The 16,444-nt window shown below is 40.0% G+C and overlaps 1 protein-coding gene across 1 annotated transcript; it reads left to right on the top strand.

Annotated features, from left to right (window-relative positions):
- The first annotated feature begins 3,619 nt into the window (after window positions 1-3,619).
- spata5l1 (spermatogenesis associated 5-like 1) lies at window positions 3,620-10,860 on the top strand. Its single transcript, XM_052152694.1, has 9 exons — window positions 3,620-3,719; window positions 5,711-6,794; window positions 8,140-8,322; window positions 8,435-8,593; window positions 9,112-9,321; window positions 9,448-9,678; window positions 9,949-10,083; window positions 10,488-10,613; window positions 10,700-10,860. Exons 2-9 carry the CDS (start codon window positions 5,721-5,723, stop codon window positions 10,838-10,840), a joined length of 2,259 nt encoding a protein of 752 aa, XP_052008654.1. The 5' UTR covers window positions 3,620-3,719; window positions 5,711-5,720; the 3' UTR covers window positions 10,841-10,860.
- Window positions 10,861-16,444: the final 5,584 nt, after the last annotated feature.

Here is a 16,444-nt window from a genome sequence, read left to right as displayed (position 1 = left end):
AAACGGACCAATTATCTGGAGTCACTAGAGAGGAAATTATCTGCTAATCCACTAGCAGCCAAGGTGGAAATGATGGAGAAGATGGAGAACCGTAGCCAGCGGAAAAATGTCTGTATCATCGGAATTCCTTAGGATGAAGAACAACAGGATATGATGAAATTCTTAGATGGGCTCTTTCCAAATCTGCTCGATACAGCAGGCCATAAGCTGGAAACCTACTGAGCTCACAGGGTTCCAGTTTGGAGATTCGTGGAGGGAGGCAGACCCCAATTAATTCTGGCCAAATTTCTGAGATCATCCGATAAAGATCTTGTGTTACTCGAGGCAAGGAGTAAAGAAAAGCTTTCTTGGAAAAAACACAGCATTTTCTTGTTCCCAGACTTGGCAAACTCAACAAGAGAGAAACATGATCAATTCAAGGAATGCAAGAAACTTTTGCATCAATGGAATGTCACTTTGACCGAATAATAAAGAAAAGCAGCCAATAAGTTCCAGGCATAGATGGGAACTCCTTCAATACGGTTTAAAAAGCATCCTAGGGTGATACCTCAAAAAGTTGTTTGAGAAAATGCCAAGAGTACATTTCTGCAAATTATGGGGTTAAAATTTGATTCTGTGTATATATGTTTTTTTTTACTGTTTCATGCCCCCCTCACTAGACCCACTGGAGTTTGTGTATCATCCAAACCGGTCAACGGACGACGCCATTGCCACAACCCTCCATCTGGCCCTCACCCACCTAGACAAAAAGGACTCATACGTTCGAATGCTGTTCATAGACTTCAGCTCAGCATTCAACACAATAATTCCTCAGAACCTGATTGGAAAGCTGAACCTGCTGGGCCTGGACACCTCCCTCTGCAACTGGATCCTGGACTTCCTGACTGGGAGACCTCAGTCAGTCCGGATCGGGAACAGAATCTCCAACACCACCATATTGAGCACTGGGCCCCCCCCCCAGGGCTGTGTGCTCCGTCCATTGCTGTTCACTGTGCAGCAATGCACAGCTCGAATCACATCATCAAGTTCGCCGATGACACGACCGTGGTGGGTCTCATCAGCTAAACGACGAGTCAGCATACAGAGAGGAGGTGCAGCGGCTAATGGACATACGTAGAGCCAACAACCTGTCCCTGAATGTGGACAAAACAAAAGAGATGGTTGTTGCCTTTAGGAGAGCACAAGGTGAACACTCTCCGCTGAACATCGACGGCTCCTCTGTGGAGATCGTCAAGAGCACCAAATTCCTTGGTGTTCACCTGGCAGAGAACCTCACCTGTCCCTCAACACCAGCTCTATCACCAAGAAAGCCCAACAGCATCTCACTACATTCTATAGAGGGACTATTGAGAGCATCCTGAGCAGCTGCATCACAGCCTGGTTTGGGACTTGTCCCGTTTCGGACCGCAAAGCCCTGCAGAGGATAGTGAGGACAGCTGAGAAGATCATCGGGGTCTCTCTTCCCTCCATCAAAGACATTTACAAAAAACACTGTATCCGCAAAGCAACCAGCATTGTGGACAACCCCACACACCCCTCACACAAACTCTTCATGTACCGAAGCATTCGGGCCCTCACAGCCAGACTGTGTAACAGCTTCTTCCCCCAAGCCATCAGACTCCTCAATACTCAGAGACTGGTTTGACACACACACACGTCCTGAGTTGCACTTTAATTACTGTCACTTTATAACTGTCTGCTACCTCAATAACTGCTATGTGCATAGAACACTATCTCATAGTATGATATGTTTAAGTTTTTAGAAACTGTCATCTTTTGCACTACTGTGTACTGGTCGGCGCTGCACTCTCTCTCTCTCTCTCTCACTGTGCCTATTGTCCTGTTCATTGTTAGAAATTCATTGTACTGTCCCGTACTTTTTGCACATGTTTGCACGTGCACTTTATATAGGTATATAGGTATTTTATATAGGTATTTTATTTAGTTGTGTAGTCTCATGTGGTCCTGTGTTTATCCTATGTTGTTTTTATGTAGCACCATGGTCCTGGAGGAACGTTGTCTTGTTTCGCTGTGTACTGTACTAACTGTATGGTTATTAAAGACAATAAAAACCACTTGACTTGATGTGTCTGAATCAGTAAAAGTATTAATCAGAAAGAAATAAAAAGTCAGAATTATGAGGTACTGAGTCATTTATGAGAATATAATTCAGAATTATTACATTCAAGTATCTAATTGAGATACTAAGTCAGAATTATGGGAAAGTTATAATTATTAGATTTGCAGTGATTCATGACATTAAAAGTCATAATTAAGATATACTAAGCCATTTTTATATATATAAATTAAAAAGTCAGCTGTGTCTCGTTTGGAAGGATGCGTCCTCCTGAGGTCTCATTTGTCGGCCGCATACGTCATCAAGGCTGTCTCGTTTCAGAAAAGAGAGTAGGACACTCTGAATGCAGCCTTCGAATGTGACCTTCTTTCATGGGAATTCAGAGGATGCATGAGGTGTATCCTTCGTGGGCACCCACAATTCTTTGCTTAAACGGAAATGTAAAAAAAATATATATATAATTTTGTCACACCGCAGGACCATTTAAAATGGACTAGCAAAGATGAGTATGTATTAAAATGGTAACCAGTTAGAGCAGTTAACATATCCACTGCTTTGTATGAAGAGTATCAGTTCTAAGTTTGGACACACATACTCATGCTTTATAGTTATTACTTTTAACATTTTAGAATAAGAACAAAGTCCTTAAAATTCAAATAACACAACTAAAAGTATCGGAATAATGCAATGACCAAAATGTTAAACAAATCAAAACAATATTACTAATATTGTCTAAATCACATCTCTACACACTCTAATCTGTCATATAATGCAGATCTACAGATGAGGCACTCAACTGGAGTATCCAAATTGTCTTCAAACATCTCCATGAGCAAACAGCAGCACAGACCTGAGGAGAATCAGTGTTTTTACCTATAAGCACCTCACAGCAGCACAAACACACAGATGGGATTCACATTCATTCATTGTAGCCTACTGTTATGTCATCCACACTTGCTCAAACTATAAATAGCAAAGCATGTGATTCAAATGGCAAATGGTGGCGTTACAAGTGGAGATTTAATCCAAACAACTGTATACACTTAAAACTCAGTTTAAGTTTATAAAGTTCAGGACTAACTTGTAAAAGTATAAATAAACAGGTATTTAACACCCCTGGACTGACCAAATTATCAGACAGAACCTCATTCAGTGTCGTTTTGCAGCTCATCAATTTCATGTTTGAATCTCTAAAATGAACAGTAGTTATTCTGAACTTCACCTTCACTAACGCCGTCAGCATTAGCTTTACATCTCAATTTCTCTATGGACGACAACATTTGTTGAGTCGTTGTAGGCCTACGGTGAATAAACCTGGTTTAATCTGAATACACCGCACGTGACGTGACTAAACTTGTTCATTCTTTCTTTGTTGAATGTTTATTTTATAGTTTCCATTTGTTTTATTGTATGCTTGATGTTCGTGTTTTTTTTTATTACCATTTACTTTTTTCCTGTCAGTTGTCTCGTTGTTTTGCTGCTTTGTCAATATTATTCCATTCCAGCAGGTGTCGCTGTGTGTCTTTCATCTGCAGACGCGGCAGTGAAGAAGACTGACTGCCCATGTGTTGATAATGCTGGTACAGTAAATTTACTGCAGCGCGGAATACACATTTAATCCCATAAATGTACTCGAGTGGTGGTAAGAAAATCCAGTGTTGGTTACTATATGATCTTATGTAAATGTTGTTAGTTAGGCTGTTCAAGTCAATCACCTACTGCTACTAACTACGCATCTAGTGATGTAGATTGTAATGGATTTCAAGTCTAGCGGAACATAAACAAAATGCGCTGAGGATTTACTGACATGATTAAGAATATGAATTGCATTAATAGTTACAAAGCATTCATAAATGTAGTAATAGCATTAATACATATATAAAATTATTAATACTGTATATTTACATGCACATATTTAGCATTTATGTGTACATATAGCCTTCATAAACACAAACTTAGGCTGTTTGGTGAGCTATGTACAGAAATGTTTATATACATACACACACACACTGGTGGCCAAAAGTTTGAAATAATGTACGGATTTTGCTCTTATGGAAAGAAATTGGTACTTTCATTCACCAAAGTGGAATTCATCTGATCACAATGTATAGTCAGGACATTAATAACGTGGAAAAAGTACTATTACAATTTGAAGAAAATGTTCAGTACTTCTTAAACTACTTCATCAAAAAAATCCTCCACCTGCAGCAATGACAGCTTTGGTGCTATTTGAACTTTAATAAAGCTATAACGCATTAAAACTGCATTTAAGACGTAACACCGGGGTGTTTCCTATAAAGAGCTCAGACTTATTCCACAACGAGAGTGCTTCTGTATTTACTTATTTGGTATTTTTGTATAATTCCCACATACTTTGTGATCTACATAAGATGAAGCTGTTTGAAAGTTTGGAGTGCATCTGGACTGTGATCTGTGTAATTCTTCCTCTCATCAGTCAGGTGCGAGCTGCAGTGCTGCTCTCACGAATCATCATTACAGTTTAATGTGATCTCATGTTACGTTAAATGACATCAAACGACTATTCGACAATAAAACATTTTGTCAACAATTTTTTTATTGTTGACGATGTCGATAATGTCGACTAATCATTTCGGCTCTATTCCACACACACACACACAATGCGGCGAGAACTTTTGGATTGGGACCAAACAGCTGAAAGCCACTTGTTAGTGAGGCTAATCAGAAAAATGACTTCAGTTTGCTAGAGAGCATAGAGCGCATAAAGATTGGACTGTGGAGCAATGGAAAAAGGTCTGACGATTCCAGATTTATCATATACCAAATCGATGGGCACATCAGGGTAAGAAGGGAAGCTCATGATGCAAGCCACCCATCATGCTTAGTACCCACTGTACAAGCCTCTGGAGGCAGTGTTATGATCTGGGGTTGCTTCAATTGGTCAGGTCTAGGCTCAGCAATGTTATGCTGCAATAAAATGAAGTCAGTTGACTGCCTGAATATACTAAATGAGCAGGTTATCCCATTAATGGATTTGTTTCTTCCCTGACGGAACGGGCATATACCAGGATGACAATGCTAAAATTCATTGAGCTCAAATTGTGAAAGAGTAGTTCAGGGAGCATGAGGGATCATTTTCACACATGTATTGGCCACCACAGAGACCTGACCTTAATTCCATTGAAAGTATTTGGGATGTGCTGTGATGGAGAAGACTTTACGGAGGGGTTCGGCTCTCCCGTCATCAATACAAGATCTTGGCCAAAAATTTATGCAACTCTGGATGGAAGTAAATGTTGCCATTGAATAAGGTTGTCAAAACAATGCCACGACAAATGCATGACGTAATCAAAGCTAAAGGTGGTCCAATTAAATATTTGATTGTGTAACTTTTTTTGTCCAGACGGTGTGTATATATAGGCTATATACGTGTATACAGATAGATGTATAGATATATAGGTATGTGTGTGCAGTTCACACCTCTATTTGTTACTCATTTATGTCTGTTTTGCGCCCCTGTGTTGTGCACGTGAGTAGCTGAAGTGTGTGTTTGACAGCTTTCTTAAAGTGTTGCAAGTTGCCACAGTTATAGTTTATTATAAATCTAGACTGGGATTTATAAATGTGAAATTTCAACTGCTGTTCATCTTTCAGGGTTTGTGAGATGACGATAATGGAGGGTGTAAGAGTTCTACCGTTGGACACCATGGACCTGGACACACAGCACTGTCGCATGGGCCCGTCTCTGATGACCAGGTTAAAACTACGGTTGGGCTCTCCGGTTCTGATCAGGGTACATCAGGGGACATGTCTCTGCACCGCATGGCCACGTCAAGACCTCATAGAGGGTTACCTGCAGTTTAGCACTCAGTGTGCAACACCAGACCTCAGTAAAATAACATTTAATGGAGTCATGGTTGATTCATCACAAATAAAACCTTTAACCTGCCCCAAACTCACCTGCCTCTGTGTGAAAGTGTTCGTGCAAAGTCTAGAATATAAGAGAGATGTTTCCGAGCGGAGTGTTCAGGAGCTACTGAATGAACTGCTAAATGGTCTTTATGTTCACGAGGGTCATTTAGTGGAACTTTATCATGCTAAAACTGAGATCAGGTTTGTGCTGGTTGAAAAGGTGAACTCGGGCTCACATACCGCTGGTCTGGTTACAGGTAAAACTCGTGTGGACATCAGTGTGGTACAGACTGTTAAACAATACCAGAGTCAGCCACAGATGTCATTGCTCACTTTGGGTGGCATGGAGGATGTTTGCGCGTCACTAAAGGAAATAATCACATTCCCTCTGCGTTACCCGCAGGCGCTGGGGCAGCTGGGACTGTCGTGCCCACGGGGGGTGCTGTTGATCGGACCACCCGGCGTTGGTAAGACCTTGCTGGTGCGCTATTTGGCTAAAGACGTTGGGGCCACATTAGTGACCATAAATGGGCCTGAAGTGTTGGGTTCAAGACCCGGTGAGAGTGAGGAGAACCTGCGGCGAATATTTGGTCAGGCGCGGGATGCAGCGGAGGAGTGTCCGTGCGTTCTGCTCATTGATGAGATCGATTCTTTGTGTCCGAGGCGAACAGGGAGCAGCAGTGCACCAGAGAACCGGCTAGTCGCTCAGCTGCTAACACTGATGGATGCCATCGGTAGCGATGAAGGTTTTGTCATTATTGGAGCTACAAACCAACCGGACACTCTTGACCCGGCCCTCAGGAGACCTGGGCGCTTCGACAGAGAGGTAATTCTGGGTGTAAATGGTCAGACTGCATTTTGATTGTTATCACCAAAAGTTGGAGGTCACCAAATCACTCTCTTAAGTGTGTCATTTCTGCACCACTAACATCACACAGAATGGAATTGCAAGCATAAGGGCATCTACACACTAGGAAAAGCTCAACAGAGCGTTTGGCAAAAGGACATTGTGTAACAGAGGGAAGAGGCATTTCAGTTTGAAAACAATTGACCTAGATAAAATATTACTTTTCAACAATGTACCAATAAAAACATCTCCCTCTATAAAAACCTGTCTTTGTAGCCTGGCAGAGAAACATAACAATTGATAGGGAAAGAATGCACCGCATGTATGAGTTTTTTTTTCAATTTCTCCACCTTTGTGAGATTCTCATTGGTCAACGCATGCCTACATCAGAGTGTATTGCAGTAAAAGTTGAAATGATCTCAACTCTAGGTCACATGATGGAGAGTCACTATCACAAACCCTCATGTTTCCCTCCAGAAATCCAACGCACCAACCTTGTTGAAATCTATGAATTTGCAGCATAAACTCTTGTGTGAAGGTGCCCTTATGATTGTGTTCAAACTGGTTTCCCGAACACTCATCTTTCATTGGTCGAAAAACAGATAGTCCCACCCCAAACTCAAGCCATTGGTTGAGGCAGTGTTGGGCTGGTTGTGATGCTCAAACACAACAAGCAATATTTTAATACCACCACATTGGTTTTCATTACAGCAGCACAATTAATCAAATAAATAATCGAGATGTATAAAACTGCATTACAGTCATTCAGAAACTCCGTTCTTGACTTGTTTTGAATGTGTAGCTGACATGCAGCATGCAGTTGATCCACCAAAATGAAGTATCTTTATGTAAATTCTATATTTAAATTAACTGGAATATCAAGGGAGATAATCATTGTGGCATGGGGGGCGTGGTCATGTGTTGGTCTGCGGGAGAGAGAGAGAGAGAGAGCAGTAAGGCTTGTCACCTGGTCCTGTGTCTTGTTATAGTGATTCGGAGAGAGAAATTTAAGGAACGCTAAGTGTCGAGAGAGAGAGTGTCCAGAAAGCACAACAGCCCGAGTGTGCTACTTTTATGTTAATGTTTCATTCTAACGGCGGTTACCGTCGTATGTACCGAAAACCCCAAATTAAAGTACTGACCTCAAAACCTGCTTCGCTGTCTCCTTAGTCCTCCATTGTTCAAACCAACCAGTTGACAATCATCAATTATGATTTTTGTCATAAGTTTGCAGCTTTAGTCTGCATGAAAGGCTAAGATATGAGAAAGTATTTTAACATTGAAAAAAATGTTTCACAGGTGATCAATCTCACTTGTTCTACAGGTGATCATGGGTGTTCCTTCGTTGCTGCAGAGGCGCAGTATTTTGCAGTGTGTATGTCAAGAAATGCCGCTCTCCTCTGATGTAGATCTGAGCGCTGTTGCTGAAATGACTTGTGGTTATGTTGGGGCAGATCTTAGTGCACTCAGCAGGGAGGCAGCGCTGCAGGCCATGCAACATTCACAGGTAAGTGACTTGAGTTTATCTTGCATTTTTACAACATTAATAAATACTTACAGTATAAAAAATTAACAAAGATCCATTTCCATCCAAATGTTTGGGCTGTGTTGTCGTTTAGGAAGGAGCAGTTGAGTTTGTAGAGATGCAGCATTTCACCGGAGCGCTGCGGCAGGTGCAGCCGTCATGTCTAAGGAGCAGTATTGGAGCGACTGACTTCAAACCCGTCAACTGGGAGCAGATCGGTGGACTAGAGGATGTCAAACTCAAACTCAAACAGGTACAACAGCTAGCCATGTTTTAAACAATTACTTGAGCTAAAAAGTGAAAATGCTGTAATTTAATAACATTCATGTCGTCCCAAACACGTATGACATTCTTTTTCTGTGGAACACAAAAGGAGATGTTTTGCAGAATGTTCACTCTTCTCTTTTTCATACAGTGAAAGCAGACAGTGACCAGGCTCCAATATGGACAAAAAGGATCATTAAAGTATCTTAAGCTGAAGTGTGTAATTTGTCATTTCTGTGACACTAGTGCCACCGAATGGATCTCAAAACCAACACAGGAATATTTATAGCGCCAAAGAGGCACATTGTTTACAGTTTTCGAGAAAATTAACCTATGAATGGCTTACTTGCGGTTGCCTCTGCATATTAAGCTAGGATAGAAGAACGTTTTTAAAAAACAAAAGCACCATAAAAGTAGTCCATACAACAATATTCCAAATCTTCTGAAGTCATATGATAGCTTTGAGTGAGGGACAGACACTAACCACTGTCTGGTGTGTGTGTTTAGAGTATCGAGTGGCCCATGAAGTTTCCAGAAGCTTTCATGCGGTTGGGTATTTCTCGTCCCAAAGGAGTGCTCTTGTATGGACCGCCAGGTTGCGCAAAGACCAAGTTGGTGAAAGCAGCCGCCTCTTCGTCGCATTGCACCTTCCTCTCCCTCAGTGGGGCAGAACTCTTCTCTCCATACGTGGGAGACTCTGAGAAAACACTAGCACAGGTCTGAAACACTTAAAGCTGCACTGACAGTAACTGATTTCATGCTTCTGTTATAAACGGCAATAATCACAGGTTTTCTGTGGGCTTTCAACTGCTCAATTGTTCTGTCTCTTTCTTTCTGTGTCAGTTGTTTGTTCAGGCACGTGCATGCGCTCCTTCTATCGTGTTTCTGGATGAGATTGACAGTATGGTGGGTTCTCGAGCAGACAGCGGTTCTTCTCACAGTGTACAGTCGCAGGTTCTGTCTGTTCTGTTGACTGAGCTGGATGGGGTGGGGTTTCGAACCCTTGAGAGACGGAGTAACAGAAAGGTTGTTCAATTCGAGGGAGGAAAACAGGAGGAAACCAGACTGCTTCAGGTCACTGATACAGACACTTTCCCTCATTATTTATTAATTTACAGATGAGTTACAATTTATATATTAGGTTGAATCTCACAAAACCTGTCCATGTCACATTTAATCCCATAATTAAAAGAAAGAAATAAGAAATGATGGGATGGGGAAATGAAAAATGCTTCTTTTTTTTCAGATATACTGTATACTAATTTATATATATTAGTGTGTAGAGCTAAAACTGAACCATCATTTTTCAATTGATATTAATGCTGTGTATGTGGTTTGTTTCAGATGGAACTCCAGGAATTGCGTAACAAGGATGTTTTGATTGTGGCTGCCACTAACAGACCGGATGTTCTGGATAGTGCATTGCTCAGACCCGGTCGACTCGACCAAATTATATATGTACCACCTCCGGATCTTGAGGTGAGTTTCAAAGAGTCTAAACCCGTAGAACCTATCAAGATCTAATAATGTTTTCATAAACCACAAACATAAGCCACACCTATGCAACCTTAGCCTCAAAAGTCCCTTGCCCAATTCACACCCCTCAATTCTTAACCTTAAGCCACACCCACTAGTCTCCTGCCAGACCATGCCATCCTCTAACAAACACAAAACCTCCCCTCAAATATAAGCCACGCCCACAAGTCTCCTCCTAGACCATGCCCATACTCTCAGAATCACAAAACCTAACCCCTCCTCTCAAACTTAAGCCACACCCACCGGTCTCCTCCCACAGCACACTCCCCACTGGTTTAAATGGTGTCAAAAATGTTCACTACATCATACAGCAGATTTTCACATGTTTTGATTCTCTCTTATCTCAGGGGCGTCTGGCTGTGCTGCGTATCTGCACTGAGCATATTCCTCTTCATCAGGATGTGTGTTTACAGGATCTGGCTACTCGAACGGATCTCTTCTCTGGAGCTGATCTAGAAAATCTGTGCAAAGAGGTAAAACATGAGAACTGACCATACCGATTTCATTTCTCTGCCGTTTTATATCAGGCTGGTAATATTTCTCTGTGTGTCTCTGTCAGGCTGCTCTTTTAGCCTTGTGTGAAGATGGTTTCAGTGTTTCCTGTGTGGAGCAGAAGTACTTCCTGAGAGCTCTTCAGAGTTTGACTCCTTCATTGAGTCCTGAACAACTGAAGCAAAACATTCATTCAACTCTCTATTAAAAATTATATATTATTAAATATTTATGGAATAAAAACTTTGTGTTTATAATTTGTGTTGTGCTTTTCTGTTTTCATTCTTAATATTACAGCAGATTTATTCCTTTTTAAAGGGTGTATGACTTCAAGATGTGTATGACTTTCTTTCTTCTGCTGAACACAAATTAAGATTTTTAGAAGAATATTTCAGCTCTAAGCTAGAAAAATCTTATGAAGGTAGCATAAAAGGAATCCATACGTGTATAACACCAGTGGTTTAATCAATGTCCTCTGAAATAACTAGAATATGACAAAGATCCATTATCCATTAGTTTTGGGTGAGAACAGACCAAAATGTAACTGCTTTTTCAGTATAAATATTTCAAGCTCGATTACACTTCCTAGTTCGCCATCAAGTCATCTGCGCATGTCAAGATTCCCCTCTCCTCTCTCATTAAAGGTTCCTTCCAGGTTCAATATGAGGTCAGTTCAATCGATAACTTCTGTGGCATAATGTTGATTACCACTAAAAACTATTTTGACTTGCCCCTCCTTTTCTTAAAAAATAAATAAATAAATTAAAAGTAAAATATATTACAGTGAGGCGCTTATTCGTAAAGTTCAAATACTCACTAGTTCAGAAGTAGTTACATAATGTAAACAAAATGTGAGTTAACTTGATTGTAGTGTAATAAAATCGCTTATTAACCACATGTGTAAATCAGTTTTACAACTGTTGCCATGACGATGTAATGGACAAACCCTAAAACAACTGTAAAACTGACGATTTAAAACAACAACAAAAGTAAAAAGTATGCTTTATAAAACTATATGCTTCACATTTCTGTCTTTAAACCTTCCAAAAATAGTCCCCATTCACTTTCATTGTAATTGCCTTCACTGTAACCTTGAATATTATTATTTTGTTGTGGTAGTCAATATACCACAATTGCTGTCGATTGAGCTTAACTCGTTTTGAAGATGACATATTCTTTTAAGTCAGCAGGTGGCACAGACAGTTCAGTGCTGTAGACACAGTTTCAGTTTCCAGGTGAAGTGTAAGTGTAAATATGTGGCGAAGTGATGCGCCTCTGTACGTGCCTTTGAACGCGTTTTGGATGCGTTTAGCGCAGTCATGATGCTGCATCTTCAACTTCATCACAGGTCACTTCACACTCATCATGTTTCATTTGATTATTATCTTTTGATTCTCAATACAGGCACTATATTACAGCTGAATATTAACAAATCATTGCAGATCTTGTTTTCTATATAGGATAGCTCATAGCATGTGAAAGATGTCTGGATTTCTACAAATGCTCAATAAGAGGAAGGAGGTGAAGATCATTTCAACAACAGTCTGCAGTGGATTATTATTGTATGTTTCATGTCCTTGTTAATAATGTATTATTAATGTATAATAATGCTGTCAAGGGGTACAGTGAAAATGTGTTATATTTTGGTCCATATTCACCCAAAACTGACTGGATCACTTCAGAAGACATGGATTAAACCACTGGATTCATATGGATTGCTTTTATGCCACCTTTATGTGCTATTTGGAGCTTCAAAGATTTGGTCACCATTCACTTGCATTGTACTGTCCTACCATATTCTTCTAAAAATCTTAATTTGTGTTCTGTAGAAGAAAGAAAGTCAAGCACATAATGGCATGAGAGTAAGTAAATTATAAGAGAATCTTCATTTTTGGGTGAACTATATCTTTAAACAGAAACACAGTTGGTTGAATCTCTCATCAAACACAAATAAAGCAGTTTAATTCACATGAATACAGTCTCTGTTCACTGTGCTTGAGTTTAAATGTTCACCTCCTGAAGAACCCAGTTTAACTCACTTTATCACATTAAATGAAATCAAGCTGATGATTAAATGTGATGTAACTATCTATGTAATTATAACTATCTACTGATACTGTAGATACATTCACACCTCTGAAACTTCCTCCTTCCCTCACACACATCCTCCAAAACAAACTCCCTTCATCATAATGTACTTTCCCATCTGCTCACATTCTATAAGTACACATGTTTGTGTTAATTATTAGATACACAAGAATAAGATGAGTTCAGGTTTGAAACTGCTGCTCATCTCCTCAGAGTGTCTTTGTGTGCTGTGTACGTGACTCAGTACTACATGAAATGCCGGCAGTCATGTGATTGAATGTGTGGCTCATTACAGTTCCTCATGAGACGACAACCAAAACAACTGAACACCGGAGATGCAACGGACCAAAACCACTTTTTATAAAACCTGCATTTAGAAACTAGTTTTGGACATTGTAATCATGCAACAAACGTTTTGTTAACAGGTTTACATGTTGAAACTTAAAAAACGTTCTAAGAATTTACTCACACTCATGTCATCCCAGATGTGTATGACTTTCTTTATTCAGCTGAACAAAAATGAAGATTTTTAGAAGAATATCTCAGCTCTGTAGGTCCATACAGTGTAAGTGAATGGTGGCCAGAACTTTGAAGGTCCAAAAATCACATAATGCAGGATAAAGGTAATTCATTTGACTCCAGTGGTTTAATCCATGTCTTCAGAAGCGATATGATATGGTGTGGATGATAAACAGATCAATCTTCACATTCTTCATGCACAACACCACCTACTGGGCAGGGAGGAGAATTTATAGTAAAAAAGCACTTTATATTGATCTGTTTCTCACCCACACCTATCATAAGATATGGATTTAACCACTGGAGTCTAATGGGTTACTTTTATGCTCCCTTTATGTGCTTTTTGGAGCTTCAAAGTACAAAGATGGCATGAGGGTGAGTAAATAATGAGAGAATTTAAATTTTTGAGTGAAATTTCCCTTTAAATAATTAGCCTTATTGGTTCCTGTCTCAGTTCTTGTGTGACATCATCACTTCCTGTTGACAGAGATACTAAGTGGCTAAAATCCCTCTCCAGCATCATCACTGTCCTTGAAACAGGACTGAACTCACAAATCATTAACTGTAATATAGTATCAGATTACAAAAAAAATTAATCAAGTATGAAAAATTAATAGTATTAGTGATGCTTGACTTGAACACCACCAATGATTGCAGTCTAGGAGGAATTTCTGGAAAAAATTCATTTTGCCATAGTTCTTGATGCAATTACAAAAACTGCACTACTACTTTTAAGAAATACATTTTCAGTGGAAGTCAACATCAGTGATATTTGTAAACATTTTTATATTAAAATGTTGATGTTTTAAAACATAAGTGTAGCAATAAGGTAATAAGGAACACTCTTAGCTCTGTTTCATTTCTTGCAGCAAGATTTTATGGTCTTCTTTATTAGGCAGTATGTACATCTAGGGACGAAGCATGTAAAATACAGAATCAGTTTTGTCTCAACAAAGTTAAAGAAATATCATACAAAATAATGCATAAGATTAATCCAGCCAAACCTATCTTGGAAAGATTTAAACTGAACATTTCATATACAGTGCATTCAGAAAGTATTCAGACCCCTTCATTTTTTCACATTTTGTTGTGTTTCAGCCTTATGTTAAAAGCGCTTTAAATTATTATTTATTTTTTCACATCAATCTACACTCCATAACCCATAATGATTAAGCTAAAACCAGTGTAAAATAATCGGGTTCTTGGGTTGAGAAACGAGGAATCGGTAACGGTAAACTTCAACTTAAATTGTATGTTTATTTACTAATCAGAACAAAAACACTCTGTCAAAGCCACAGAGGCACAGAGGGTGTGTGCGGCATCTGGCTCGCTTTTAACTCCGTCTCCACTCTCACTGCAATGACAAACAGCTGTTAGAAACAATCACTGACAGGTGATGATCCTTACCGTTTTCATCTCGCTCTCCATTAACAAGCTCAACCACACCCCCACTATGCAAATGTATACAAAAATAAAAAAGTGAAATATCACATTGACATAAGTATTCAGACCCTTTGCTAGGACACATGACATTTATCTCAGGTGCATACAATTTCTCTGGATCATCTTGGAGATGTTTCTACACTTTGATTAGTGTCCACCTGTGGCAAATTCAATTTGTTGGACATGATTTGGAAAAGCACACACCTGTTTATATAAGGTCTCACAGCTGAAAATGCATATCAGAGCAAAACCCAAGCCATGAGGTCAAAGGAACTGCCTGCAGAGCTCAGGGACAGGATTGTGTCGAGGTACAGATCTGGGGAAGGGTACACATTTTGTTTTGCTGCATTGAAGGTTCCCAAGAGCACAGTGGCCTCTATAATTCTTAAATGGAAGAAGTTTGGAACAACCAGGACTCTTCCTAGAGCTGGCCACCTGGCCAAACTAAGCAATTGGGGAGAAGGGCCTTCATAAGAGACGTGAACAAAAACCCGATGGTCACTCTGGTTGAGTACTAGAGATCATGTGTGGAGATGGGAGAAACTTGCAGAAGGACAACCATCACTGCAACACTCCACCAATCTGGGCTTTATAGTGGCGAGACGAAAGCCACTCCTCAGTACAAGACAGTACAAGCACCTAAAGGACTCTCAGACTCTGAGAAACAAGATTCTCTGGTCTGATGAAATGAAGAATGAACTGTTTGGCCTCAATTCTAGGCATCATGTCTGGAGGAAACAGACACTGCTCAGCACATGCGCAATATTATCCCAACAGTGAAGCATAGTGGTGGTAGCATCATGCTGTGGGGTGTTTTTCAGCGGAAGAGACTGGGGGACTGGTCAGGGTTGAAGGAAAGCTGAACACAGAAAAATACAGAGATATCCTTAATGAAAACCTGGTTCACTGCGCACAAGACCTCAGACTGGGCTGAAGTTTTAACCTCCAACAGGACTATGATACTAAGCACACAGCCAAGATAACACAAGAGGGGCTTGGGACAGCTTTGCAAATGTCCTTGAGTGGCCCAGCCAGAGACCGGACTTGAACACAATTGAACATCTTTGGAAAGATCTGAAAATGGCTGTCCACCAAGGGTCCCCATTTAACCTGACAAAACTTGAGAGGATCTGCTGAGAAGAATGGCAGAAAATCCCCAAATCCAGGTGCACAAAGCTTGTTGCATCATACCCAAAAAGACTTGTGTCTGTAATCGCTGCCAAAGGTGCTTCAACTAAGTACAGAGTTAAGGGTCTGAATACTTATGTCAATGTGATATTTCAGTTTTTTCTTTTTGAGAAATTTGCAAAGTTATCAAAAAAAAATCACATAATGCAGGATAAAGGTAATTCATTTGACTCCAGTGGTTTAATCCATGTCTTCAGAAGCGATATGATATGGTGTGGATGATAAACAGATCAATCTTCACATTCTTCATGCACAACACCACCTACTGGGCAGGGAGGAGAATTTATAGTAAAAAAGCACTTTATATTGATCTGTTTCTCACCCACACCTATCATAAGATATGGATTTAACCACTGGAGTCTAATGGGTTACTTTTATGCTCCCTTTATGTGCTTTTGGAGCTTCAAAGTACAAAGATGGCATGAGGGTGAGTAAATAATGAGAGAATTTAAATTTTTGAGTGAAATTTCCCTTTAAATAATTAGCCTTATTGGTTCCTGTCTCAGTTCTTGTGTGACATCATCACTTCCTGTTGACAGAGATACTAAGTGGCTAAAATCCCTCTCCAGCATCA

The sequence above is a fragment of the Xyrauchen texanus genome, chromosome 21 (assembly GCF_025860055.1).
Source record: "Xyrauchen texanus isolate HMW12.3.18 chromosome 21, RBS_HiC_50CHRs, whole genome shotgun sequence".
Taxonomy (NCBI): domain Eukaryota; kingdom Metazoa; phylum Chordata; class Actinopteri; order Cypriniformes; family Catostomidae; genus Xyrauchen; species Xyrauchen texanus.
Note: the sequence above shows the minus strand (reverse complement) of the source record. Positions and strands in the feature narration are given on the sequence as shown.